At 47.7% G+C, this 26712-nt stretch overlaps 1 protein-coding gene across 2 annotated transcripts in view; it reads right to left on the reverse strand.

Annotated features, from left to right (window-relative positions):
• Positions 1-26712, reverse strand: part of FNDC3A (fibronectin type III domain containing 3A) — a 1418915-nt gene that overhangs the window by 51829 nt on the left and 1340374 nt on the right. For both annotated transcript variants that reach the window (XM_069205374.1, XM_069205375.1), the window contains one exon: positions 17376-17503. In XM_069205374.1, the coding sequence (XP_069061475.1) occupies positions 17376-17503 (128 nt within the window). The remainder of the gene's footprint in view (positions 1-17375; positions 17504-26712) is intronic.

The raw sequence follows: 26712 nt of genomic DNA on the forward strand, positions 1-26712 counted from the left end.
AAATCCAAAGAACATGTTGAGAAGACATGAAATGCCATGGAAAGCGGTGTACATGGCAATGAAAAATGAATCTGTCGGTAGACAACAAGCAATAGGATCCCCATTGGTGCGAGATGAACAGTCACTACAGTTCAAGGCCCTACACAACATCAGACCTGCCTACCACAACCACCGCCTCTCCTCTCATGCACATCACAGGCAACTCTGCTCATCTGGCCCTCACCACCACCACTAGGATCTGGAGGAACACAGCCTGTGGGAAGATCCTCTCCTGCCTCGCTGCACAGACCTGGAACATGCTGACGCTTCACCTCAGGCACTCCTCCTCACTGTCTCTATCCGGGAAGGACCTCAAGATCTGGCACTTTGACTGATCTGCTTCCCCCACAAGCGCCTTGAGACCCACCGGGTGATAAGCGCACTATACAAATATCTAATTGATTGTAGAACAACCTGCTGATAGAAAACAAAAGAAACCTTGTGGTACATGAAACAAGATTAACACCAGGCAGAAAATTGCCACAGGAGAAGACGCCAACCAAAGAAAGGCCAAGATAATGGCAATGATAAGTCTGGCAGACAGAGAAAAGTCGCTTAAGGAAAGGACCCAAGGAAAAAAGGGCAATGTCCCAGAGGGACAAAACCTGCATAAAAGAAAGTGGTCCAATATGTGGACTGAATAATGAAATATCAGGTGCAGGAAAGTGCCCATTTTGGCATGGCTACCCCATTTGTTGACTGATATTGATGCTTACGTGAAAGAGTGTATTGGGATCCTGGTAAGCAGGCCCCAGGACTAGTGTTCTTTTCATAAACTGTACCATAGTACCCACAACTAGCACACTCCTGGCACACAGCTAAGACCCTTGTAAAAGGTACTAGTTGTGTCAAGGGCTCTGTGACAAAGGAGGGTCCCTAAGGGCTGCGGCATGTATTGTGCCACCCAAAAGTACTCCTCGCCAAGCACATGCACATGCACATTGCATTGCCATTGCTGACTGTGTGTACTGGTGGGGAGAAAAAGGTAAAGTCGACCTGGCACCCCTCCCAGGGTGCCATACCCACTAACCACTGCCTGTGGCATAGTTAAGTCACCCCTCTAGCAGGCCCTACAGCCCTAAGACAGGGTGCATTATACCACAGGTGAGGGCATAGCTGCATGAGCAATATACTCCTACAGTAGCTAAGTCCATTCTTGGACATTGTAAGTGCAGTGTGGCCATATTAAGTACATGGGCTGGGAGTTTGCCATTACGAACTCCACAGCTCCAAGATGGCTTCACTGATGGCTGGGAAGTTTGGTATCAAACATCTCAGCACAATAAACCCACACTGATGTCAGTGTTGGATTTATTGTACCATGCACACAGAGGGAATCTTAGAGATGCCCCCAGTATTTTACCAAACCCTTTAGTGTAAGGCTGACCAGTCTGTGCCAGCCTGCCAGTAATTGAAAAGTTTCTGACCCCATGGGGTGAGAGTCTTTGCGCTCTCTGGGGTCAGGAACAAAGTCTGCTCTGGGTGGAGGTGTTTCACATCTCTCCCTGCAGGAACCGTAACACTTGGTGGTGAACCTCAAAGTCTCAGGCCTCATGTTACAGTGCCCCAGGGCACTCCAGCTAGTGGAGATGAATGTCCCCCCACCCCCCAATCCCCCCCCTCCTGGACCAAGCCCCACTTTTGGCTGCAAGTCCGGCAGCAAAATTAGGAAAAACAGGGAAGAGTAACCACCTCAGCTGGGACTACCCCGAAGCTGTCCAGAGCTTTAGTGACCGCCTCCCTGCAGAATCTTCCATCTTGGTTTGGAGGACAGGGACCAACAGGATTAGGAGGGTCCCCTCTTCATCAAAAGGAGTGGGCACAGGAAGGGTGTGGCCACCCTCAGGGACAGCAGCCATTGGCTTCTGCCCTCTGACCCCTGAAACACCCCTAAATCTAGGATTTAAGGGCCCCCCTGAACCTAGCTCACCAGATTCCCGGAAACCTCAAGAAGAAAAGAAGCAAGAAGAAGGACTGCCAAGCCAACCCCAGCAGAGAAGACTCCAGACACCAACTGACTTGGCCCTAACCCTACCAGCCTGTCTGCAGCTTCAGATGAAATGCTACAAAAAGGTGGTGCATCCTTCAGACCTCTCCAAACCCCCAAAGGACTGCCTGCGCACCAGAGGACCAAGAACTCCTGAGGATAGCGGCCCTGCCCACAGGAAACTGCAAAAAGGACTCCAGAACTGCCCCGGATCCGCAGGTCCTGCCCACTCTTCACCCTACGGCCACGGCCCGAGTCCAGGTGACAGGTCCCCAGGCAATTCTGACCTTGTGTCCACCCTGGGTTGACCCCTCCAGGCCAAGACGATGACGCCTGCAACCTAAATTCAGAGGACCCCCCCTGACCGTGAAAGAACTGGACAAAGATACCCAACGCCCAAAGGAACCCCTGCAACCGCAGTACCCTGGCCTTAAGGAATCCGACTGACGGTCCAGCAACAGTCAGGAGGCAGCCCTCCTCCTTGTCAGGTCTGTGGTTTTCCAGAACCGACCCCCTGTACCCAGCCTGCAGGATCTTTGTGACCCCTGGGGTCCCCCTATTGGAAAGCATTGGGAGCCCGGTGCTGTGTTTGTACCCGGCCGCCCCTGTGCCGCTGAGGGTGTGTGCTCCCCTAAACCCACCATGTCTGCCTTCCTAAGTCTTGGTTACTTACCTGCCAGCAGATATGTTTCTGAGTGCCCCCAGTCTCCATAGGATACCATTCCAAATATAATACCAACTTTGACCTCTGCACCCGGCTGGGCCTGTGCTGCTGGTGGTGTAGGTTTGGGGTCATCTTGAACCTTGACCAGTGGACATCCCTACCCCCGGAGACTGGAACTGTAAGTCAACTACTTACCTCAAAACTGCACTAACACTTTTACCCCAGGACCTCTTCTGAAAATTGCACAGTGTCAACTTCTGAAAGTGAAAAGTATCACTTGCCTGTAAACTGTTTTATTTGCTAAACCTAAACAAAGTACATTTGATACATATGCTTGATACATACTTACAACTGTACTTACCAGCAACGAGAATCTTTTGGTTCGAGAAATAAAGTACAAATATATTTTTCCCACATAACTATATTTCTTGACTGTGTGGGAACAACAAATGCTTTGCAATACCCTCTGATAAGCCGAACTGCTCGACCATACTACCACAAAAGAGAGCATTAGTATTATCTACTTTAGCCTCTGTTAATCTTCTGGGGAACATCTCGTCTCTGTGCACACTATCTCTCATTTTGATATAGTATGTACAGAGTCAGCTTCCTACATAAGGGATAGTTGACGTCGACTCCCAGAATGGGTTTCGAACACTGGACCTGCAAGGTTGAATTCAAGTGTCTGTACCAGTGGGCTACAGCTCTCAACAACAAAACAATATGTAGTTAGGGAGGATTAAATGTCCAACAGAAGGAGGAGACATGACTACCTTCGTGCAGCCGTCAAAGAAAGGATTAAGCAAGTGCTACGACTCAATCCTACACATTAAATACCGTAACACAGCGGTTAAAAGATGACCAAGGTCATACATAAGGGGAAAGAATCCCAAGGAGGGAGAAACCTTAAAGGGATAGGGAGGGAAGCAGCTAACCTTGGAGGGCAAGGCTATCATTCTTCAATAAAGACAAGAACCCATACACAGAGCAGGGGGAAAAAAAGTAGGCATGCTGTCATCTTGGAAAAATGGAAGCAGCAAGGAAGAAAAAAAAAAAGAAAAAAAAAAAAAAATATATATATATATATATATATATATATATATATATATATATATATATATATATATATTTATATATATATATTTATATGATAAATGAACTGCATCCAAGATCGGTCAGAAGGAGGACTATTAAGTCCAAGAAGAAGAAAAAGAAGACTGTGGGACATGGTCAGACAGAAAGCTGTGGGACATGGTCAGACAGAAAGCATGTGGGCCGGTGCACAAGTACCTTACTTGAACTCTGAATCTTGTGGTTCTAAAATAAATTAAGAAAATTATATTTTTCTATGTAAAAGCCTATTGGCCTGGAGTTAAGTCTTTGAGTGTGTTCTCATTTATTGCCTGTCTGTGTACAACAAATGCTTAAAACTACCTTCTGATAAGCCTAATGCTCGACCATACTACCACAAAATAGAGCATTAGTATTATCTAATTTTGCCACTATCAACCTCTAAGGGGAACCCTTGGACTCTGTGCACACTATCTCTCACTTTGAGATAGCATATACACAGCCAACTTTCTACAGAGGATAAAGCAGTTCATGAGAAAAGCATAATAAGGGATAGAAACAAGTGCTGTATAATGGCGACAGAATGTGTATGTAAGAAAACGTTTACGACCGTACATAACAAAGACAGAAAGAGGGACACTTCGAATTGAAGATGTACCAAAAAAAACAGGGGACTTAGAACATGGATTTGAAAGCAGAAACACTGCTTTCCACTGCACCAGTGGAAAAGGACTTCCCTAAAAAACATATGTGGTTCCCCTGAAAAATGGGGGAGTAGGGGAGGACCGAATGCACCGGCAGAGTCCTTACTTATACAAGGAACTATATAGAAACTACTCCCAAAAGACGTACGTAACAAGTTCCCGGTAGGGAATATTTAAATATAGAAGTAAGGCTAAAAGCCTACTCCCTTTGCTCCGAAGAGCAGGGAAATGAAAATGGCTCTCACAGGAGGAAGAAGCCCGTAGAGAGCACAATCTCTTAGGTGACATGCCCATTGGCAGAGACAACAGAAAATCCCCTTTAAGAGGTTTCACACCCAAATTGGGTCACAAGAAATAATGGAACCTGCCCATACCAAGAAACGTAACACCTGCAAATGCAGGAACACCACCTTGGGTGCTAGACAGTGTGAACATAATAATAAGAAAAAGCACCTTCTGCGAGCAGGAACACCACAACGGGTGTCGTACTGGAAGAAAAAAGCACTCTACCCCTAGAGGCTGAGAGAAAAGCAACATGGGAATAAAAACTGCCCCTGAACAATGGAAGTAAACCAATACAGAGTGAGACCCCGTACCACTAGGAGGCGTTAAGACTGTGTCACATCATAAGCATCTCTAAATTGGCGTGAAGCCAAGTCGGCAGGCACAGCAAAAAGCGAGGTGCTACCAAAAGGCACGTCAATTAAAGTTGCCTGCACAGCCTCAAAAAAATTGGAGGAAGGCAACCATGCCTGCCGACGCAGAGCCACTGAAGAGGCCATAACCCTTCCAATAGAATCGGTGGTATTCAGCGGTGGCTCCTCCGGTATGGAGGAGGAGCGTCGTCCCCCACTAGCAGCAGCCACTGCAAACCTTTAACAATGAAATGATAATAAACAATGTTTATTATCATTTCGTTGTTAAAGGGGCAGGGCTATGTGGAGTGACAGGGATGAGGGGGAGTGCGCTGTGCACTTCCCCTCAGTGCGTATGCATCAGACCGGCCAAACACACATGCGCACTATGCTCTCTCCAGCCCGGCATTGTGTTGCTGGGCTGGTGAGAAAAGGCACAGGCTCCTAGTCTGTTGGGTACTCCGGCTAATCCTAACGCTGCTTTGAGCAGCATCAGGATTGGCTAAAGGGCAGGCTGGGAGCCTGTGCCTGCTGAGGGGATGGAGGAGCGGTGCGGTGCACAGGTAATGTTTTTTATTTTTGACTATTTTTATTTTATTATCACCCCCTGTGCCCCATGTGGTGTAACTTTTAACACCCGCAAGCCGCGACTGGTGGTATCCATACCACATCAGATACTAAGCTTGGCAGCTTGCTGAGCATTCCGTATTAAGGGAACCAGAATATTCCAAGCCTCCTAGGGGAGAGAAGGCAAAATGCGCTCTACTGAGTTCAACAAGACGTGGGAAAAGCAAGGACACCAGAAGTGTTGATAGTAGGCAGGGCAGAGTTAGATTAAGTGAAAATACGCCTGCTGGAAGCATCAAATTGCCTATCCACTTGCTCTGGAGGGACATGAGTAAAACTCTAAACAGCTTGCACCACAAAGCTTTGAGTAGTCAGATCCTCTGGGTTGGTCTCTGTGAAACAGAGCACTCCACAGGAGGGCCAGATTCTGGCTGGCCCAAACCCCCAAGAGGATATTGTAGAGTCTCACAATAAGGAAGGACAGACAAGGTCTACAGAAGAGTGGTCAGGATGTACGAAATCAATCAAATGGTTCATTGACAACTGAACAGTAGAAAGTTGTAAATTCAACACCTCTGTAGGAAATGGCTCCCTGTTGCAGTTACCCCCCACTTTTTGCCTGTTACTGATGCTGACTTGACTGAGAAGTGTGCTGGGACCCTGCTAACCAGGCCCCAGCACCAGTGTTCTTTCACCTAAAATGTACCATTGTTTCCACAATTGGCACACAGATAAGTCCCTCGTAAAAGGTACCAGTGGTACCAAGGGCCCTGTGACCAGGGAAGGTCTCTAAGGGCTGCAGCATGTGTTGTGCCACCCTTAAGGACCCCTCCCCTAACACATGCACACTGCCACTGCAGATTGTGTGTGTTGGTGGGGAGAAAAAGACACAGTCGACATGGCATCCCTCTCAGGGTGCCAAGCACACAAAATACTGCCTGTGGCATAGGTAAATCACCCCTCTAGCAGGCCTTACAGCCCTAAGGCAGGATGCACTATACCACAAGTGAGGGCATAGCTGCATGAGCAATATGCCCCTACAGTGTCTAAGTCTATTCTTAGACATTGTAAGTACAGTGTGGCCATAGTACTACAGTGTGGTCTGGGAGTTTGTCAAACATGAACTCCACAGCTCCATAATAGCTACACTGAATACTGGGAAGTTTGGTATCAAACTTCTCAGAATAACAAAACCCACACTGATGCCAGTGTTGGATTTATTTAAAAATGCACACAGAGGGCATCTTAGAGATGCCCCCTGTATTTTACCCAATTTTTCAGTGCAGGATTGACTGGTCGGTGCCAGCCTGCTGCTGAGAGACGAGTTTCTGACCCCATGTGGTGAGGGTCTTTGTGCCCTCTGAGGCCAGAAACAAAGCCTGCTCTGGATGGAGGTGCTTCACACCTCCCCCCTGCAGGAATTGTAACACCTAGCAGTGAGCCTCAAAGGCTCAGGCTTCGTGTTACAATGCCCCAGGGCACTCCAGCTAGTGGAGATGCCCTCCCCTCTGGACACAGCCCCCACTTTTGGCGGCAAGTCCAGAGGAGATAATGAGAAAAACAAGGTGCCCTTAGCTGAGGTGACCCCTGCTTTTAAAAATCCTCCAACTTGGTTTTGGGGGATTCCCCCAATAGGAATGTGCCCCCTTCCCCTCAGGGAGGAGGCACAAAGAGGGTGTAGCCACCCTCAAGGACAGTAGCCATTGGCTACTGCCCTCCCAGACCTAAACACACCCCTAAATTCAGTATTTAGGGGCACCCCAGAACTCAGGAAATCAGATTCCTGCAACCTAAGACGAAGAAGGACTGCTGACCTGAAGCCCTGCAGTGAAGACGGAGACGACAACTGATTTGGCCCCAGCCCCACCAGCCTGTCTCCCTACTTCGAAGAAAACTGCAACAGCGACGCATCCAACAGGGTCCAGCAACCGCTGAAGCCTCAGAGGACTACTCTGCATCTAAAGGACCAAGAAGCTCCAGAGAACAGCGGCCCTGTTCAAGAAACTGCAACTTTTGGAAACAAAGAAGCAACTTTTAAAGACCACACGTTTCCCACTGGAAGCGTGAGACTTTCCACTCTGCATCCGACGCCCCCCGGCTCGACCTGTGGAAAACTAACCCTACAGGGAGGACTCCCTGGCGACTGCGAGCCCGTGAGTAGCCAGAGTTGACCCCCCCTGAGCCCCCACAGCGACGCCTGCAGAGGGAATCCAGAGGCTCCCCTGACTGCGACTGCCTGCTTCAAGGAACCCGACGCCTGGAAAACACACAGCACCCGCAGCCCCCAGGACCTGAAGGAACCAAAATCCAGTGCAGGAGCGACCCCCAGGTGACCCCCTTCCTAGCCCAGGTGGTGCTGTGCCTGCCTGCATCGCTGAAGAGACCCCCGGGTCTCCCCATTGATTCCTATTGGAAACCCGACGCCTGTTTGCACTCTGCACCCGGACGCCCCTGTGCCGCTGAGGGTGTACTTTCTGTGTCTACTTGTGTCCCCCCCAGTGCCCTACAAAACCCCCCTGGTCTGCCCTCCGAAGTCGTGGGTACTTACCTGCTGGCAGACTGGAACCGGGGCACCCCCATTTCCATTGAAGCCTATGTGTTTTGGGCATCACTTTGACCTCTGCACCTGACTGGCCCTGAGCTGCTGGTTTGGTAACTTTGGGGTTACCTTGAACCCCCAACGGTGGGCTACCTTGGACCCAACTTTGAACCCTGTAAGTGCTTTACTTACCTGTGAACATAACATTTACTTACCTCCCCCAGGAACTGTTGATTTTTGCACTGTGTCCACTTTTAAAATAGCTTATTGCAATTTTGTCAAAACTGTACATGCTATTGTGATAATTCAACGTTCCTAAGATACCTGAGTGAAATACCTTTCATTTGAAGTATTGTTTGTAAATCCTGAACCTGTGGTTCTTAAAATAAACTAAGAAAAGATATTTTTCAGTATAAAAACCTATTGGCCTGGAATTGTCTTTGAGTGTGTGTTCCTCATTTATTGACTGTGTGTGTACAACAAATGCTTAACACTACCCTCTGATAAGCCTACTGCTCGACCACACTACCACAAAATAGAGCATTAAAATTATCTATTTTTGCCACTATCTTACCTCTAAAGGGAACCCTTGGACTCTGTGCACACTATTTCTTACTTTGAAATAGTATATGCAGAGCCAACTTCCTACAACCTCCAAAACATGTTTCAACATATCTGCTAGAGCAGAAGTTGCCTCCATAACCAACCCAGAAGGCAACAGGAGGCTGGGGAAGAGTCCAGACCACTAGCATTGCCCAATTCAAATAACCAATCCAATGGTGTATTTGGAATGGTGTCGGAAAGGGGAGGTCAATAATCCAAACCATGCCACTCTGATTGGGAAACTGGAGGATGAGCTCCAGAAGACATAGGGTAAGAATCAAAGACAACTGACTCCATCAGTGCCACTCCTTGTGTCTGGATCAACGTTGACTGATATCGCGAGGGTGAAACCTCGATGTCGGTAGGTGCTTCGCCCGACTTCAATGAGACTACCACCGGAGTGTTGAGCAAAGTCGACAGCACCACCACCACCTAAGTCAGCAGAGCTCGATGCATCAATTGAGCCAGCAGAGAAGGGTCAGACGCCAAAGGTGGAAGCCGCAGAGAGCTGTGCAACAGTGCCTAAATGACTCCGGAGACAGAGGGAGAATCCACCAACAGAGATACTGTCAGGGCACCCTCCACCTCCTTGGGGCCCAAAAGTGTTCCAGGGAAAGAGGTAGGCTTGAAAATGGCCTGCAGGGATGGGTAATAGTCCCGTATCTGGGTCAGAGTAGCACCCGGCTCCAGGAAAAACAGGAAGGCGAACGGCGGACTCCTGCACGGACTCTTCATCTGGAAGAACAAGAAGAGCTGTGTGAAGGTGGTTAAGTCGGAGGCTGGCGTAATTTCGACCACGGACAACGCTTACCTTAAGACGTCTATAGAGCCACACACCAATGGCTCCTGGAGCACTTGCACGGACAGACCTCTGTTGGGGAAGAACTCCGAGGCCTATGGGAGACCTAGGAAGACTGCGACAATCGGGCCGCCAGGAGCTTCATCAACTGCTCCCTCCGCGCTTTCGGCTTTAGATGCTGACAGGCGTCGGAATCCTCGGAGTCGTGGTGGACGCCTAAGCACCACAAACACACAGAATGGGGGTCTATGACCGACATCTGTTGGGCACAGGACCCACAAGGCTTAAAGCCAGAAGGCATAGACACTGTTCCAACTGACGGAAAAGCATCGAAAAAGGGAGGTCAAATAACAGCCAGTGGAACTGCTTCTTCGGATCAGCGTTGCAGCGCGGAAAAGAAGAAATTGACATCAGCGCTCAGAGGATGGATTATATTGACTCTGTTGACATCATATCCGGTGAACGACGTCGATACGGAGTTGCACAGTGCCCTCTACCAACATGCAGAGGTACTGGTGATTTTTTTTGTTCTGGATCCAGTGTAGTGCCTGGGGAGAATTCTAATGTAAGGACTCTGCAGCTAGTTGTCTATATCAGATAATGCCCACAATAAGTGGTAGAAAGCACTAGATTGCTAATGCTCTCTGCAGAAGTGTTTCATTTTCTTTGAAGATGTGACCTCACTATCAAATGCCCACCATAAATTAAATATTGAGACATAAGAAAAAATAAATTCTGTGTTGTTAGGAAGAGCACATAAAAAGTGAGCTTTTGGGGACCAGAGCAGACAAGACCATTGATGTGGTATAGTATGACTGGCACATTATAGGGGTTTAAATGTTTTGAGACTGCAGCTTTTAAGCATCTGTCTTTAGAGTTATTCTTCCGATTGCTGTGTTTGCTGCGTGTAGCAAAGTAGTTCGTTTTATAAAATGCAGGAAGCAGATCTTGTAATGGAGATGCTGGAAAGGGAAGAAAGCAGAAGATTCTCATTCAATTGATGTTAGAGATGGTTTAGAGTGGGGCTCTCTGGGGATGTTGGAGGATCGCAGCACAAGAGTAATTTGCTGCTTTGAATGTAGAACTACAGTCTGTCTCAGGCCACTTTGTAGGGCTCATTGAGTGGAGGATGAGCTGGGACCCACAGCTGTAATATGTGCCCAGCTTTGCGGGCTTCTTCCTGGGTTATTGTTTAACAGCTTCCTCCTCCGTAATCTTTTGCTTGCTTGGAGTTAAGCGTGTTGAGCACTGTGGTGCGCATGCTGGTCATTTGTAAAACGTGCAGTGGGTAAGGAAATGCGATTTTGGGTACTCTATGAAGTATCAATGCTCTGAAGAAGTTGGTGTGACAGGTCTAACTGCTAACTGGAGGTCAAGGTTGAAACGCTCATCCTGGATTGGTGTGCCGCTGTGAAAGCACTGGATGTGCCAGAAAAGGTATAGATGGAGCCTGAATTGTATCACCTAGTGACTGCTCATTGCTTATGGCCTTTTGTTGGATTTCCTGGAATTGGAATGGGCTCTCATGACAATAGGGTTGAGTTACCAAAGACAAGTCTATTATATCAACTATCATTTGAAAAGGTTTACTGATACATTGAATTGGCAGGAAAGTCGCGGTCTCCTCAAGTTCTGATCTCAAGATGAAATTTTACATGGAGCATTGATATGATTCATTTGTACCTCACGTATATTGGCCGTGGTTTACTAGAGGACCAGTCGTACCACTATCTTTGGAACCTCAAGGATCATTAAGCCTTTTTAGGGGGCATAAATCATTTGTAAAAAGAAATGTTCAAACAAGTTAATGAAGAAAACCTCTCTTTTGAAAGCAGTGGGACCAGAGGCTACTGTAATTAAGGAATAAAACTGTATCAATGAAAGTAAATAGCAAAATAAAAATGCACAACACACCTAAAAAAAATAAAAAAAATCACAGGTTTTGTCATGTAATCATTGCTTTCATAAAAATCATAATTGTGCTACAGCACTTTCCCTCTAGTCTAGTAATAAAAATCCATCAACACAAGTTAGAGAATATCATTTGACAAGACTAACAAGTTACTTACCTTCGGTAACGCATTATTTTGTAGAGACAATATCTAGGTGCAGATTCCTTATGTTAGATTTTTCCCAGGCATTGTACTGGATCCGGAAAACTCTTCTTGAGCTGTACCCCTGAGCGCCATCTGGTTGCTTTGTTCAGTTCTGTACGGCGTTGTTGCCGTCGTACAAGCCATAATGACACTGCGGTCACCTACATACGCTCCATCTCAGCACGTGAGCTACTTTTCACGACTTTCCACCCCAGGAGCACGAGTCATGAAGTGCACCGACTTTGGTGTGTTCAACTAGGGTCCTGAAAGGGATCATACCTTACTCTAGAAATATGTCTGCAGAGCGGGGAAGAATGAGTGGGTTGTTAGAATCTTTGTCTAGATATTGTCTGTAGCAGATAATGAACTACTGAAGGTAAGTAACTTGTTCATCTGATAGAGACATCTAGACGCAAATTCCTTACCTTAGAATAAAATACCCAAGCAATACCATCCCCGGCGGTGGGTCAGGGACAAACTTACACAACTAAAACGTTCTGTAGGACCAAACAGCCGAAAAGACCGCCCCTGCGGACCTGACTCTCCAGGCAGTAGTGTTTGGTAAACATGTGAAGAGATGACCACATTGCTGCCTGGCAGATGTCCAGACTGCTTTTTGGTCAGTGTGTAGCAGGTCCTTATACAGAGAACGACTCAGAGCAAAATGGTTTGATTCTGTACTACCCGACCTTTATTTGCTCCAACATAACCCCGAACAAAGAGTTGTTCGGTCACCAAGAACTCTCTTCTGTAGTCATGGGAGAACAATAATGTTCTTTTTGGGTCCAGATGGTGGAGTCGTTCCTCTTCTTTAGAGTGATGTGGAGGAGCGTAAAAATGGGCAGGGTGACTGACTGGCCCACATGGAATGGATTTACCACATTCGGGAGAAAAGAGGCCCTAGTGGGAAGCACTGGTTTGTCTGGGAACTCAGACAGGAATGGAGGCTTGGATGACAAAGCCTACAGTTCACTCACCCTCCAGGCAGATGTTATTGCCACTAGAAAGGCTGTCTGATGGTGAGCAGCTGGAGGGGACAATTATGCAGAGGCTCAAAGGGAGCACACATTAAGAAGGTAAGAACTAGATTGAGATCCCACTAAGGCATAATGAAGGGTAATGGGGGAAACATACATACAAGTCCCTTAAGAAATCTATTTACAACAGGGGACCTAAAGAGAAGGTTGGTCAGACAGCTGCAAGAAGGCAGACCGAGCAGAAAGCTATCCCTTAAAAGTACTCAGAGTAAAGCCCTGCTGGGCAAGAGTAAGAATGAAAAGAATATCAGAAAAAGAGGCAGAAAGAAGGGTGACAAACATTTCTGTACCATCATTTATCAATTTTTCCCCATCGGAAGGCATACACCGTCTTGATGTAGGGATGCCTGGCTGCCAGAATGGTATTAAAGCATCAAGGGGAAGATTGAAGGCTGTCAACTGTTGTAAATCAATCTCCACACAAGATGTAGAGTTGACAGGTTCAGGTGGAGGTCCCTGCTCTACTGGTGCGACAGAAGATCCTCCCGAAGGAACAGCCTGACCGGAGGACCCATGCTCATGCTGATCAGCTAGGGATACCAGACTTTCTGTCCACGCAACTTCCCAAGAACTCTCGACAGAAGTGGTATGGGCAGAAAGGTGTACAGGAGGCCTGAGATACACTTGAGACAAAAAGCATCTCCAAGCGGTAGCTGCCTTGGAAACTCCAGCGCTCAAAACTGCTGACATTGCACGTTCTCTTCAGAGACTAACAGATCTAACCAAGACTCATCCCACTGCTGAAAGAGACCTTGCACCACCTCTAAATGGAGACGCCACTCGTGATCCACTAGGCAATGATGACTGAGTTTGTCTGACCTGGCCTTTTGAGAACGTGCCAGGTGTGGAACCACCAGGGATATGACCTGCTGTTCCTGCTATGTCCAGAGACGAAGGGCCTGTTGACAGTCGGTCCACGACCCCACCCACCATGTTCGTTGCAGTACCACATGGCGATGGTGTTATCCATTAACCCCATGCATTAGCCATCCGTGGGTGGAAGGAAGGAAGGCTTTCAATGGCAGTCGGATTGCTCGGAGCTCCAGCAAGTTGATATGGAGTCCGGATTCCACAGGAGACAAGAGTCTCCTGATCTCCAACTCTCCCAGATGGCCGCCCCATCCCAGGAGTGACGCATCTGTCACTACTGTGAGATCTGGTTGGGCAAGGGAAAGGGTTCTACCTCTGACCCAATTGCGGTTTGTTATCCTCCACTGCAGGTCTTCTGCAGTCCCCTCAGAGATCAGGACCATGTCCGAGAGATTACACTGGAACTTCAGGTCCCACCGCAGAGCCTGCATATGCCATCTGGCATGAGTTACTGGCAGGATGCAGGAGACCATGAGGCTCAGCAGCCTCAGAGTCATTCTCATCAAAACCCAGGAGAGAGGCTGAAACATCAATATCATAGCCTGAATATCCTGGACAGTGATGCTGACATCACTGTGTCCAGAACAGCTCTGATAAAAGGGATTGTCTGAGAGGGGAGTCAGGTGTGACTTCTGCACGTTGATAGTGATTCCCATCAATTGCAGGAGGTCCCCCCCGGTCCGTAAGTGGGAGATGACAGTCTGAGGCGAGGCAGGCTTCACCAGCCAGTCATCGAGATAAGGAAAGACTGGCACCTCTGATCTCCGCAGATGAGCTGCAACCACCACCATCACCATGTTGAATACCCGAGGGGCACTGGTAAGGCCAAAGGGGAGCACGATGAACTGAAAGTGCTCGTGGGCCACCATAAACCGCAGGTAACGTCTGTGGGTAGGGAGGACGGGAATACTGAAATACGTGTCCTGCAAGTCCAATGCTACCATCCAGTCGCCTTGGTCCAGGGCAGACAAGACCTGAGTCAAAGTGAGCATCTTGAATTTCTTCTTTTTGAGGAAGAGATTGGGGATTCGGAGGTCTAGGCAAGGCCAGAGACCCTTGCTCTTTGTAGGTATCAGAAAGTAGAGGGAATAACAACCATTGCCTACTTCTGATATCGGAACCCCCTCTACAGCTGCCTGGGCCAAGAGAATCACGACTTGCGGGGCAAAGTCAAATGATCCTCCGTCATCCGATCATGTGTTGGAGATATAGGAGAGGGGGAGGATTCAAAGGGAAGGGAGTAGCCCCACGAAGGATGAGCAAGACCCATTTGCCCGATTCAATAGGTCGGCAGTGGTGGAGATGATGTTGGAGTCTACCGTTGCTTTGCAGAACAAGATTAAGAGGGCTTGGAAGCTGCAGCTGCTTAGAGAGTTGACGGTTGTGGCCGACCTCTGGTTACCTGACCTGAGGGTTCGGAATGCACCACACCCGTGTCCATGCAAAGCTTGGGGAGCTTGCACTGGCTTGCATAGGAATGACGCGGTGGCATGCACCATGAAAGTGACAAAAACAGACTGGGGATAAGGGGTTACTGAGAGGCCCCAAGGACTTGGCTGTAGCCTGCAATATCTTAAAGCGCTCCAGGGCTGAGTCTGCCTTTTTTTCCAAATAGACCTGTCCCATCAAGGGCATGTCCATAAGGTTGGCCTAGACATTCCCTGAAAAGCCAGATGTTTGTAGCTAGGCGTGACGAAGTGTCATCATCGATGAAACTGATGTGCCCAGCGAGTCAGTTGTATCCCAACCACACCTGATGGTGAACTTGGCTGCATCTGGCTCAGGCCTCCTCCGGGACCTGTGGCAGCATTTGTGCAACTGTGTACCACAGTGTGTGGGAGCAGCGGCCCAGAAGGCATATGATGTTCACCAACCGCAGTGCTAGGATGTTGTAAGAAAACATTTTTTTTCCTAAGGTGTCCAGCCTTTTGGATTCCAGATCAGGGGGAGCATCAGGGAATGCACCATTGAAGGTTGAGGCTTGGACAACCAAGCTCTCAGGGGTGGAGTGTTGGGTGAGGAAAGCTGGGTCCCCTGGGGTGGGGTGATGGTGACTGGCAATTGTCCTGTTCACAGGAGCCCCTGTGCTGGGCTTGGACCAAGTTCCCAGTAAGATATCTGTAAGTGATCCGTTAACGGGGAGCAGGGGTTCAGATGAGGAAGTTTCGGGCTGGAGCACTTCTGTCAAGAACACCACAGAAGGAAGTTTGAGGTTGAGGACCTCTGCTGCCCTCTTTACCACCACTGCAAAAGAGTGTCCCTCCTCCGCAGCCACGGTAGGGAGAGAGAGCAAGCCAGTATCTGTAGAAGGGTCCAGTGACCCCTCCAAAACCTCTTCCATGCCTAGTCCTTCGGAATATGGCTCAGACGGCAACCTAGGACATATGAGCCCTGTTGGCACTGGAGTCAGTGTCAATCGATGCCGTTCCAACTCATCTCAGAATGGGACTGGCACTGCTAGGGGAGCGTCAACAGCATTGGCAACAACATTGGGGAAGGTCGCAGTGGCATGACAGGCGCCAGTCTAGATCCGAGATCGGATTCACGGGGGCCCATCAGAGCTGAGGCCGAAGCTGCTGGTGTGGAACCTGATCGGGTCCCCTATGACTCTCACGAGGCCCAAAGGCGCCCACTCAAATATGTGGTGCATGGCCTCAATAAACTCCCTTACCTGAGCGGCTCCTGGAAACGGAGGGAGGTGAGAAGTAGATGCAGGAGATGGCTCAGCAGAACCGTGATGGGAATGCCTATGTTCCATTCTTGTTGCATCGGCCGACAGATAAGGAGAAGTCGAAGCATGCTTGTGCTTCTTGTACCTCTTCCCACAGTGTACAGTGGACTTGGAATGGGAATGGGAAGAAGGCGGCTTGGGGCTCCAGGAGCGGTCCTGCGACCTTCACCTCGATCGGGACCGAGACCTCTCAGGAGTTGCGTGACGTGGTGTTGCCTGTCGGACTCTAGCAGCTTTAGGGACCTCTCCCTCAAAGCTTTCAGCATCATGAACTGGCAGTCTGAGCAAGACTCGGAGTCATGGTTGCGCTCGAGACACCATAAACGGACCAAATGAGGGTCTGTAACCGTCATGGAGCTGTGAGAGGCGCCACGCTTTTTATAAGTCATCCACGACACACCTCAAAAAACTTAGACAAATGACAAAACATCATTCTGTCAAAAACGGACAGAGGGTTAACTCTACCCAGATCTTCGCTAACTGGTGCAGAAAGAAAAGAACTGGCGCCTGCGCACCAAGGTGGCGCCTATTATATATATATATATATATATATATATATATATAACATCGACATCACTACGGCACGTACAACGCCACACAGAACCCAATGTAGCCACCCGAAGGGGGCCAGATCCAGTCTAACACCTGGAGAAATTTTAAGGTAAGGAATCTGCATCAAGATGTCTCTATCAGATAGCTCTGTTATAGCACAATAAATTATCGGGTCACCTCACGTTATTAACGTGCATTTAACACTTTAGCTCCAACTCTTGTTTCTAAAGATGGTTACTTTTTACATTTTGAAACCCAATTACAAACACAAATGGTTTCGATTATTTAAACATTTTACAGAACCCAGTACTACATGATGACTTGTTTATTTAAATTAATTTAAAAGTAATTAACACTAAGAAATTCACAGGTCTATAATAACATAAAATCCATTTGGATAACATTTTATGTAAGCTTATGTTTCACTTACGAGAACTGTAAATGTCTTTCACAGAACAATAACAACACTGCATGTATATACCTGTTTGAATTCAGAATCCTTTCCAACCATAATCTGAAGAATGTAAACAATTGGATCTCCTTTCATTGGTTGCAAAACCTCCCATGTGACTTCACAGGTATGCTCATTTAGTCGGTCTATTCTTAAAACTGGGGAAGTAAAAAAAGGAAAAGCATAATTAAGAACATGGAAACTACAAAAATATTGCTCACGGTTGTTTGAGGTTCTTACATTATTACAGCTTTAAAAAAAGTGTTTTCTTTATTCTGAAAATATGGTATTTTGCCCGGGGTTTAAGAAGGGTTGCCAGTGGTCAACAGAGGGAGAGAGGTAGGAAGAGCTTCCTCCTGTACTAGACTCCACGCTGAAAGGAATAGTTATCAGATCCATTTGACTGACTGAAGCGTAAATCAAACTCATCCTTCAAATGTTTAGCTATTATCCGGTTTTGATATGACAAAAAATGAAACAGGGACGAGAGGAAGAGTTATTAGAGGAAGCCTTTGTCACTCGTATAAATGGTCAGAAAGCCACTAGGATTCAGAAAAAAAAAAAACATCAGAAGAATGGAGGTAGATCCAAATTTGCTCTTAATTGCAAGGCTGTACTATATGGGCTCAGACTGGACACCAGCCAAGGAAAACTACCAAACCCAGACAATTCAGAAATATAGATAAATGGGAGATTCATGATAGTGAGACCTGTTTGGATCCCAATATATATATTTTTTTTTACCCACAATGCCCTGAAAACCTACAGTTTTGTTAAAATCACGCATTTCCCTTACATCTGTACCTCAGCTACTCACATCACCAAAAGAATATTCTTTCATGCCACACATTAGATGGATTCAAGGTGCACTTTGGGGCCTATAATGGTACAGGTGATAAGCTGAGACTCACAAGTGGGGTACTATTTTTACCAGTAAAAGTGTGTGAATGCTGGGATGTATGAAATTTATGGATCCCTGCAAATTTCAGAACTTTCCCTCACAGAAATAGGAGGAAAATGAATGATTTTTGTCTAAGTTTAAGGTTTGCAGGGCACTGAGTGAGTGTAAGAAAACTGGAATCACCAAAAGTCGCAACACCCTGAGCTCACATGGGTATCTAGCTTTGATGTTTCAAAGGGTGCTGGTGAATCCCAGGGCAAAATTCTGCAGCTCATTCCATCGTCAAAAAGTGCTGTTTTTCATGCCAGAACGTTTGTGTGCCCAGGTCATAGTTTAGGATTTTTCTTGTCATGGGCAACAGTGGAGTACTGTTTTTATCAGGTGAACTGCGGGAATAAGGACTAATAGACAATGTGTCATTCCAATAGGAGTTCTCTCTACTTTGTGGCTTTCAAATGTAAGTCAATTTGCAATAAACACATTCTTAAACATTCCCTATGAATCATGATAGTATGGATAACCCCAAGTTCAGATGTGTACAAATACCCAGTACTCTTAAATTCTCTATCTTGTGCACTGTAGGAAAGTCACTCTGTTTGGCATAGTTACCCCCACTTTCTTGCCTGTTTATCAGTGTCCTTACATTGTTTTCACTGGGATCCTGCTAACTAGGGCATCAGTGATGGTGCTCTCTTCTCTAAATTTGGTTGCTTAGGGACCCTTTACACCCCACAATTGGCATACTGGTGTACCTCTGTAAGTCCCTAGTTTATGGAACTTAGGTACTGAGGGCATTGGTATACCATGGACCATGGGCTGCAGCATGTATTATGCCACCCATGGCAGCCCATGAAAACTGTGTCTTCAGGCCTGCCATTGCAGCCTGCGTGAAAAGGTGCATGCAGCCTTTCACTGCTCATCATAGCATCAGGCCACTGTAAGTCACCCCTCTGGTTGGCCCTCCTACCCCAGAGGGCAGGGTGCAGGTTCCTGTGTGTGAGGGCTCCCCTGCATAAGCAGAGGTGCCCCTATGAACTCCAGTTTCAATGAACTTGACTTTGTAAGTGGGGGAAGCCATTTTACCCGTGTACCTATGGACCTATGGACCTATGGTTCAGGTACATAATGATAGCATAATGGTAACTCCGAACCTAGACATGTTTGGTATCGAACATGATGGAATTATACCCCAATACTAATGACAGTATTGATGGCATGATTCCATGCACTCTAGGGGCTGCTTAAGGGACCCCCCCCAGTGTTGCTCCTACTAGTCTTCCAGGGTTTGCCGGCTGCCCACGCTGATGCACCCCCTCAGACAGGTTTAGGCTCTCTTGTTGCTTGACTGGCTCAAGCAGTAGAAGCAACAACAACTGACTGCTGGGATCTGCTCTCCAGAGGAACTGTGTGGATCCTTCAACACAGGAGGTGGTTCTGAGTAGTCCTCTCTGTCTTCTGTCCAACTTGGGAGACGGTGAAGTCTTGCCTCTCCTTGCAGGACAGAACCCCTGTTCGTAGCGACTCTTGCAGCAACCAAGGCTTGCTCCAAGGGATCTAGAGGCCCCAAGTAGCCCTGGCCTTCAGCACTTCCTCCTTGCAAGGACAGTCTCTCCTCTGCTGCTCCAGCGACGTGCGACTCCTCTCCAGATGTGCTGACTGGGCCTCTCGGCAACGTACTGTGCCTGCTGCCAGTGGGTTGCCTGTGGGGTTTAATACTGCTTCTGCTGGCGCTCCCGACTGCTGAGGATCAGCCCAGACTCCCATCCAAGGGTTGAGTCCCCTGGACCTTCCTGGTCCTCCTCTTCTCTGCAAATCCTCTTCTGCCCAAATTTGTGTTTGCCAAGGCTTGTTGGTGGTCCTTCTGACCACTGACCTGACTGTGACCAGCATTGGGACAGCTTCTGCACAACTTCAGGGACTTTTTTCTTCAGCTCTTGGGCTCCACAGCTGGCCTTTATCATCCAACGTTAACCCGGTTCTTCATCCACGGAAGGGTGGATAGTGGCTCCTGCCTAACCTGGATACTCCTGTGTGGACAGGACTCTGTCCCCTTGTCTTGCAGGTCCCCTTCTTATGGAATCCACTGTTGGGTTCTACTCATTTTCCAAGCCTCCTTGTTAGTCTATAGGAAGACCAGGTAACTTACCTCTGCTTTCCTGGTCGCTGGGGGTCATCTAAGTACTCACCTCTTGGGGTCCTGAGTTCTTTAACTATCCCACATCCTTAGGTGGGGGACCTAACTTCACAGTCCACTTTCTTAGTATATGGTTTGGTCCCCCCCATAGGGTCCTAGCTATTTTCCACTATTTCTTGACAATGCTTGTTATTTTTCTATGCTAATCCCTAATACATACCGTGTGTATATAGTGTGTACTTCGCTCCAGTTGGGGAGCTGCCTATAAGTAATCTAGTTCAGTGTTACTGTAATAAAGTACCTTTATTGTTGCAATACTATGTGGTTCCTTTTATGACAGATAAGCTACTGTGTGACTACTGTGGTACTGCAAGTCCTTTACACTCCTCCTAGATAAATAAGTCTTGGCTGCACACCACAGCTACTACTAGAGAGCCCTGGCTTCCTAGACACTGTTTCACTAACTGATAGGGGTAGCCTGGACCCTGCATAAGGTGCAAACAACATTGGTTTCCATCACAGACCAGGCCAGGTTCCTACATGCACAATTCAAAAATATACAGGTTTCCTTCATGCCATTTTTGTAGATTTTAACATATGAACTGCTGTATGGCTGGTACACAAAGAAAAGTAATTTAAAACTACAGCTTGGTTGCTCATTCTGGATTTAGCGTGTGTCTGGCCAGTCAACAAACACTATATATTCCTGAGACCAGTTGGGGTCTGATGGACATAGCAATATGTCACTTTAGGAAATCGGCCATTAAGGCAAAACACTACAGATAAAAACACTTACATTAACTGCTATTATTTCCTAATTATTTTCATTACGTTTGGATGTCAACAAATTAGTTTCATTTTGAAAACCAGGATCAATAAATACAAATTACCCCAGGCTGAATTCAGACTCTTGTTTTGTTCTCAGAAATGTATACATTTCTGGGCTCATCCATGGGTTTCACACCTCTTTTCACCACAAACAACTATTAGCTTGAAACAGCAAAAAATAGGAAAAATGGATTACCTATTAGACAAATGCGAAAACTGGTGTTAAAAAAGGATATTGTGGCAAGACACAGAGGCTAAAATTAAGCAATCTAATTTATAGTCAATACTCACAGCAGACCCTTTAAAGAACATGGAACACTACAAAAATGTCAAAGAACATAAAAGGTCAGAAGCCCCAGTCAGCTTCTTTCTTTCTTTGCTGCTGCGCTGTTCCATGCAGATTACTACTGCGTGTGTGCTCTGTTGACACGGAGAACTGAAAGTTAACTAATGTGTTTGATATCAATCGAAGATGCATATGAATTCCGTATCTATATCATTTATACTATAGCAAGGTAATTTCAAAGGGTTGATAGAAAAATATTTCCAAACATGTCCTTTGCACTTTTCTTTGAATTGAGAATAGTAGGGGCGCGAGCAGGGCTCTGGTGGATTGCGGAGAAGTGAAGCTTCTTCAGGAGCGAATTGTAAACATTGTAAAAGTACTAGATTTGGATGATGCTCAACTGCATTCGTGCATTGCGTCATTACTCAGCGGCCATTTTGCGGCTTTGGGAGGTTTGTAATGTTATTAAATTGAAATGCAGGACTGACAGAACGGGTTCTCTCGCAAACACCCTATTTCAATCAAGATCGGTATTGTTTATGGATTGAGGAGAAATTTGGCATATTTTACTTGCTTATTTATTGGATAGATACTAAATGAACATGCTATTCACCATCGTATCTAGCTACAGATTCCTTACCTTAGAATTCCCTGGTGTCAAATTTGAATCTGGAACTTTTCTGCTGAGCTGTACCCTGCGCGCGCCGTCGGATGGCGTTGTTCAGATCCATGTGCGTCGTCTGGCTCCGTGTGGCGTAATCAGCCTCGCTGGAGCAGCCTGTGCCTTCTATATAGGCACCACCCCAGCATAAGTACGTCAGTTCTTTTCCACAACTTCCCACGCCAGAAGCGCAGTCATGGAAGAACCAACATTTTTTTTGATTGTCTGAGCAAAATGACATGCCCTGGAGAAATGGTAAAAATCCAAAAAATATAGTATATATCTACAGAGCGAGGAGGCCTGGGTTGGTGTAAGGAATCTGCAGCTAGATAGAGTCTCTACCAGATAATTTGTTACCGAAGGTAAGTAACTTGTTCATCTGATAGAGACTTCTAGCTGCAGATTCCTTACCTTAGAATAGATACCAAAGCTACCTGGCGGTGGGCTGCGAAGATATACTTCACACAAGGAAGTCCTGTAGAACCGAGCGAGCAAAATGCCCCTCTTCTCACCTGGTTATCCAGGCAGTAGTGTCATGGGAACGTGTGCAAGAAAGCCTATCTTGCCACCTGGTGGATGTCTAGTACTGGCACGCCTTGAGCTAACGCTGTGGTAGCAGCTTTCCCCCTTGTAGAGTGAGCTCTCAAGCCCTCAGGAGGCTGCTTCTTAGCCAATGCGCAGTAGATTTTAATACAGAGAATGACCCAGCGCAAAATGGTTCGTTTCTGGACTGCCTGACCCTTTTTTGCTTCAACGTACCCCACAAACAGTTGGGCGTCCACCTGGAACTCTTCTGTACGGTCAACGTAGAACGACAACACTCTTTTTGGGTCCAGATTGTGGAGACGCACCTCTTCTTTAGAGGGATGCAGTGGAGCAAAGAAGTGGGCAGGGTGTTATTCTGACCCAGATGGAAAGAGGTCAACACCTTGGGGAGGAAAGAGGCACGAGTTCTGAGGACTACCTTATCAGGATATATTGTGAGATGCAGCGGTTTTGATGATAAAGCCTGCATATCACTTACTCTCCTGGCAGAAGTGATCACCACTAAGAAGGGTGTTTTGATAGTGAGCAGCCGGAGAGGACAATTATGTAAAGGCTCAAAAGAAGCACACATAAGAAAAGTAAGCACTAGATTAAGGTCTCACTGGGGAATAACAAAAGGCGTAGGTGGAAACATATGTTCAAGCCCTTTAAAGAATCTCTGTACAATAGGAGACTTAAAGACTGTTGATCAGGCAAGCGAAGAAAAGCCGATAAGGCAGAAAGATAGCCCTTAGGAGCCCCTAAGGAGGAACCCTGTTGGCAAGTGTCAGAATGAAAAGAAGGATATTAGAAAGAGAAGAAGAAAGAGGATCAATAGACCTCTGTGCAATATAATCCAAAACGTTTCGGCAGGCGTAAGCCGTCTTAGTAGAGGGACGCCTGGCTGCCAGAATAACATTACAGACTTCGGGAGGGAGGTCATAAACCATCAACTGCCGCCGCTCAATCTCCACGCATGAAGCCACAGAGTTGACAGGTTCGGGTGGAGAACCTTCCCCTACTGCTGTGACAGAAGATCCTCCTGAAGAAGCTACTTGATTGGAGGACTGATGCTCATTTTGCGAAGCTCTGGATACCAAACTCTTCATGCCCAATCCGGAGCCACTAGGATTACTTGGGCCCGGTCGTTCTTGATTTTCTTGAGAACTCGGGCAGAAGTGGTATGGGCGGAAAGACGTACAGGAGGCCTGAACTCCACTAGCGATAAAAAACGTTGTCTAGAGATATGCGCCTTGGAAACTCCAACGCGCAATATTGCTGACATTCCGCGTTCTTTTCAGAGGCGAACAGATCTAACCAAGGCTCTCCCCACTGCTGAAAGAGTGCGTGCGCCAACTCCGAATGGAGACACCATTCGTGATCCGCTAAGCATCTCTGTCGGAGTTTGTCCGCCCTGGTGTTCAAAGAACCTGCCAGATGTTGAACCACTAGGGTTATGCCCTGGTGTTCCAGCCACGTCCAGGGACATAGATCCTCTTGACAAAGGGTCCACGACCCCACACCGCCCTGCTTGTTGCAGTACCATATTGCGGTATTGTTGTCCGTGAACACCTGCACTATCTTCCCTTTCACAACAGGAAGAAATGCCTTTAATGCTAGCTGGATCGCATGGAGCTGCAATAAGCTGATAAGAAGCCCAGATTCTGCCGGAGACCAGAGGCCCCTGATCTCCACTTCTCCCAGATGGCCGCCCCATCCCAGAAGGGACGCATCTGTCTCTACTGTAAGATCCAGTTGGGGAAGGGAGAGGAGTCTGCCTTTGACCCAATCGCAGTTCACTAACCACCACTGCAGATCCTTTGCAGTTCCCTCTGAGATCTGAACCATGTTGGTAAGATTTCCCTGATGCTGTGCCCAATGGAACGTCAGGTCCCACTGCAGAGCCCTCATATGCCATCTGGCAGGTTTGACTACTAGGATGCAGGAAGCCATGAGTCCCAACAGCCTCAGAGTCTGTCTCAGCGATATCCAGGATAGAGACTGAAACATCATAACATAACATAACATAACCTGAATATCCTGGACTCGCTGCTCGGGAGGATAGGCCTGAAACTGCACTGTGTCCAGGCCAGCTCCGATGAAAGGGAGATTCTGAGAGGAAGTCAGGTGTGACTTCGGCATGTTTATAGTGAACCCTAGCGAATGCAGGAGGTCCACTGTAGTCTGAAGGTGGGTGACAAGAGCCTGGGGCATCTGAGCCTTCAACAGCCAGTTGTCGAGGTAGTGGAAGACTGAAATCCCTAGCCTGCACAGATGAGCTGCCACCACAGCCATAACTTTGGTGAACTCCCAAGGGGCACTGGTGAGACCGAAAGGGGAGCACAGTAAACAAAGTGCTCGTGGACCACCTTGAACCGCAAATAACGTCTGTGGGCGGGCAGAATAGGGATGTGAAAATACGCATCCTGCAAGTCCAATGCTACCATCCAGTCTCCTTGGTCTAGGGTAGACAAGACCTGAGCAAGAGTGAGCATCTTGAATTTCCCCTTCTTGAGGAAGAGACTGACGTCCCTTAAATCCAGGATAGGGCGAAGGCCCTTGTTCTTTTTGGGAATCAGAAAGTAGCGGGAATAACAACCACTGCCTACTTCTGACCCTTTCTATGGCTACCTTGGCCAAGAGAGCCGTAACTTCCTTGCGGAGTAAGATTCTCCAAGTAAGATTCTCCATCAGCCGTTCTTTTACTGGAGGGATACAGGGAGCGAAGGGGAGGGAATAGCCCTTCTGTATGATCTGCAAGATCCAATTGTCTGATGTTATCGACTGCCAGTGCGGGAGATGAAACTGAATCCTCCCTCCAATTGAACGGACATGGTCTTGCAGAACCATACTAGGAGGGCTTGGGCGCTGTGGAAGAGGGGGGGCTGGGAGGTGGCCGAACTCTGGCCAGACGCTCTGGGTCTGACAGTACCACGACCTCGTCCTCGCACAGGATGCTGTGAAGCCGGAGGCCGGTGGCTAACCTGTGGCTGGCGTGGTACCGCACCACTTCCGAAGCCTCGAAAGGGACGATAGACATACTGCTGACGAGCCGGTGCTGAAAGGCCCAAGGATCTGTCCGTAGCTTGAGAATCCTTGTACCTCTCAAGCGCAGAGTCTGCCTTCTCACCAAAAAGGTGAGAACCATCATAAGGCACGTCAATCAAACTCGACTGGACATCCCCCGAAAAGCCAGTAGAAAATAGCCAGGTGAGGCGACAGAGGGCCACTGTCAAAGAAATCGCCCTGCCCAGTGAGTCGGTCGTGTCCAAGCCACACCTGATGGTAAACTTGGCTGCATCTCTCCCATCCTTGACAGCATGGATGAGAGTGACTCGTACACCCTCCGGAACCTGGGGCAGCACCTGTGCCACCGTATCCCATAAAGTATGGGAAAAATGTTCCAATAGGCAAGAGGTGTTTACCGACCTCAATGCCAGGCTGGAGAAAGAAAACAACTTCTTTCCAAATTGGTCCAGCCTCTTGGATTCCCTATCTGGATGGGCAGAAGGGAAGGCGCCATGGGAAGTGGAGGCTTGGACCACCAATCTCTTAGTGGTGGGGTGTTGGGTGAGGAAACTAGGGTAGTTTGGAGCAGGTCTATGGTGGTGGCCAATTGCCCTATTCACAAGAGCCCCTGTGCTGGGTTTGGACCATGTCCCCAGAAGGACATATGTGAGGGCTTCATTGAAGGGTAACATCGGCTCTGATGTAGCAACCCCCGGCTGAAGCATCTCTGTCAGGAGATTAGTCCTGACTGGCATTGCAGGCAAGTCTAGGTCCAAGACCACAGCTGCCCTACGCACCACCATGGCTTAAGATGTACCCAACCTTCTCCGCAGCCACAGTGGGAGTAGAGAGCATGCCAGCATCTGGAGAAGTATCCAGTCCACTGACTTCCCCTAGACCCTCATACCAGTCCTGTTCATCCTCCAATCCATATTCTAAAGGGTCCTCTGACCCCTTCCACTCCTCTCCCGTGCCTGGCTGTTCTGAATAAGCTTCAGGCACTGATCTGGGCCTAATCGGCAC

The sequence above is a fragment of the Pleurodeles waltl genome, chromosome 8 (assembly GCF_031143425.1).
Source record: "Pleurodeles waltl isolate 20211129_DDA chromosome 8, aPleWal1.hap1.20221129, whole genome shotgun sequence".
Taxonomy (NCBI): Eukaryota; Metazoa; Chordata; class Amphibia; order Caudata; family Salamandridae; genus Pleurodeles; species Pleurodeles waltl.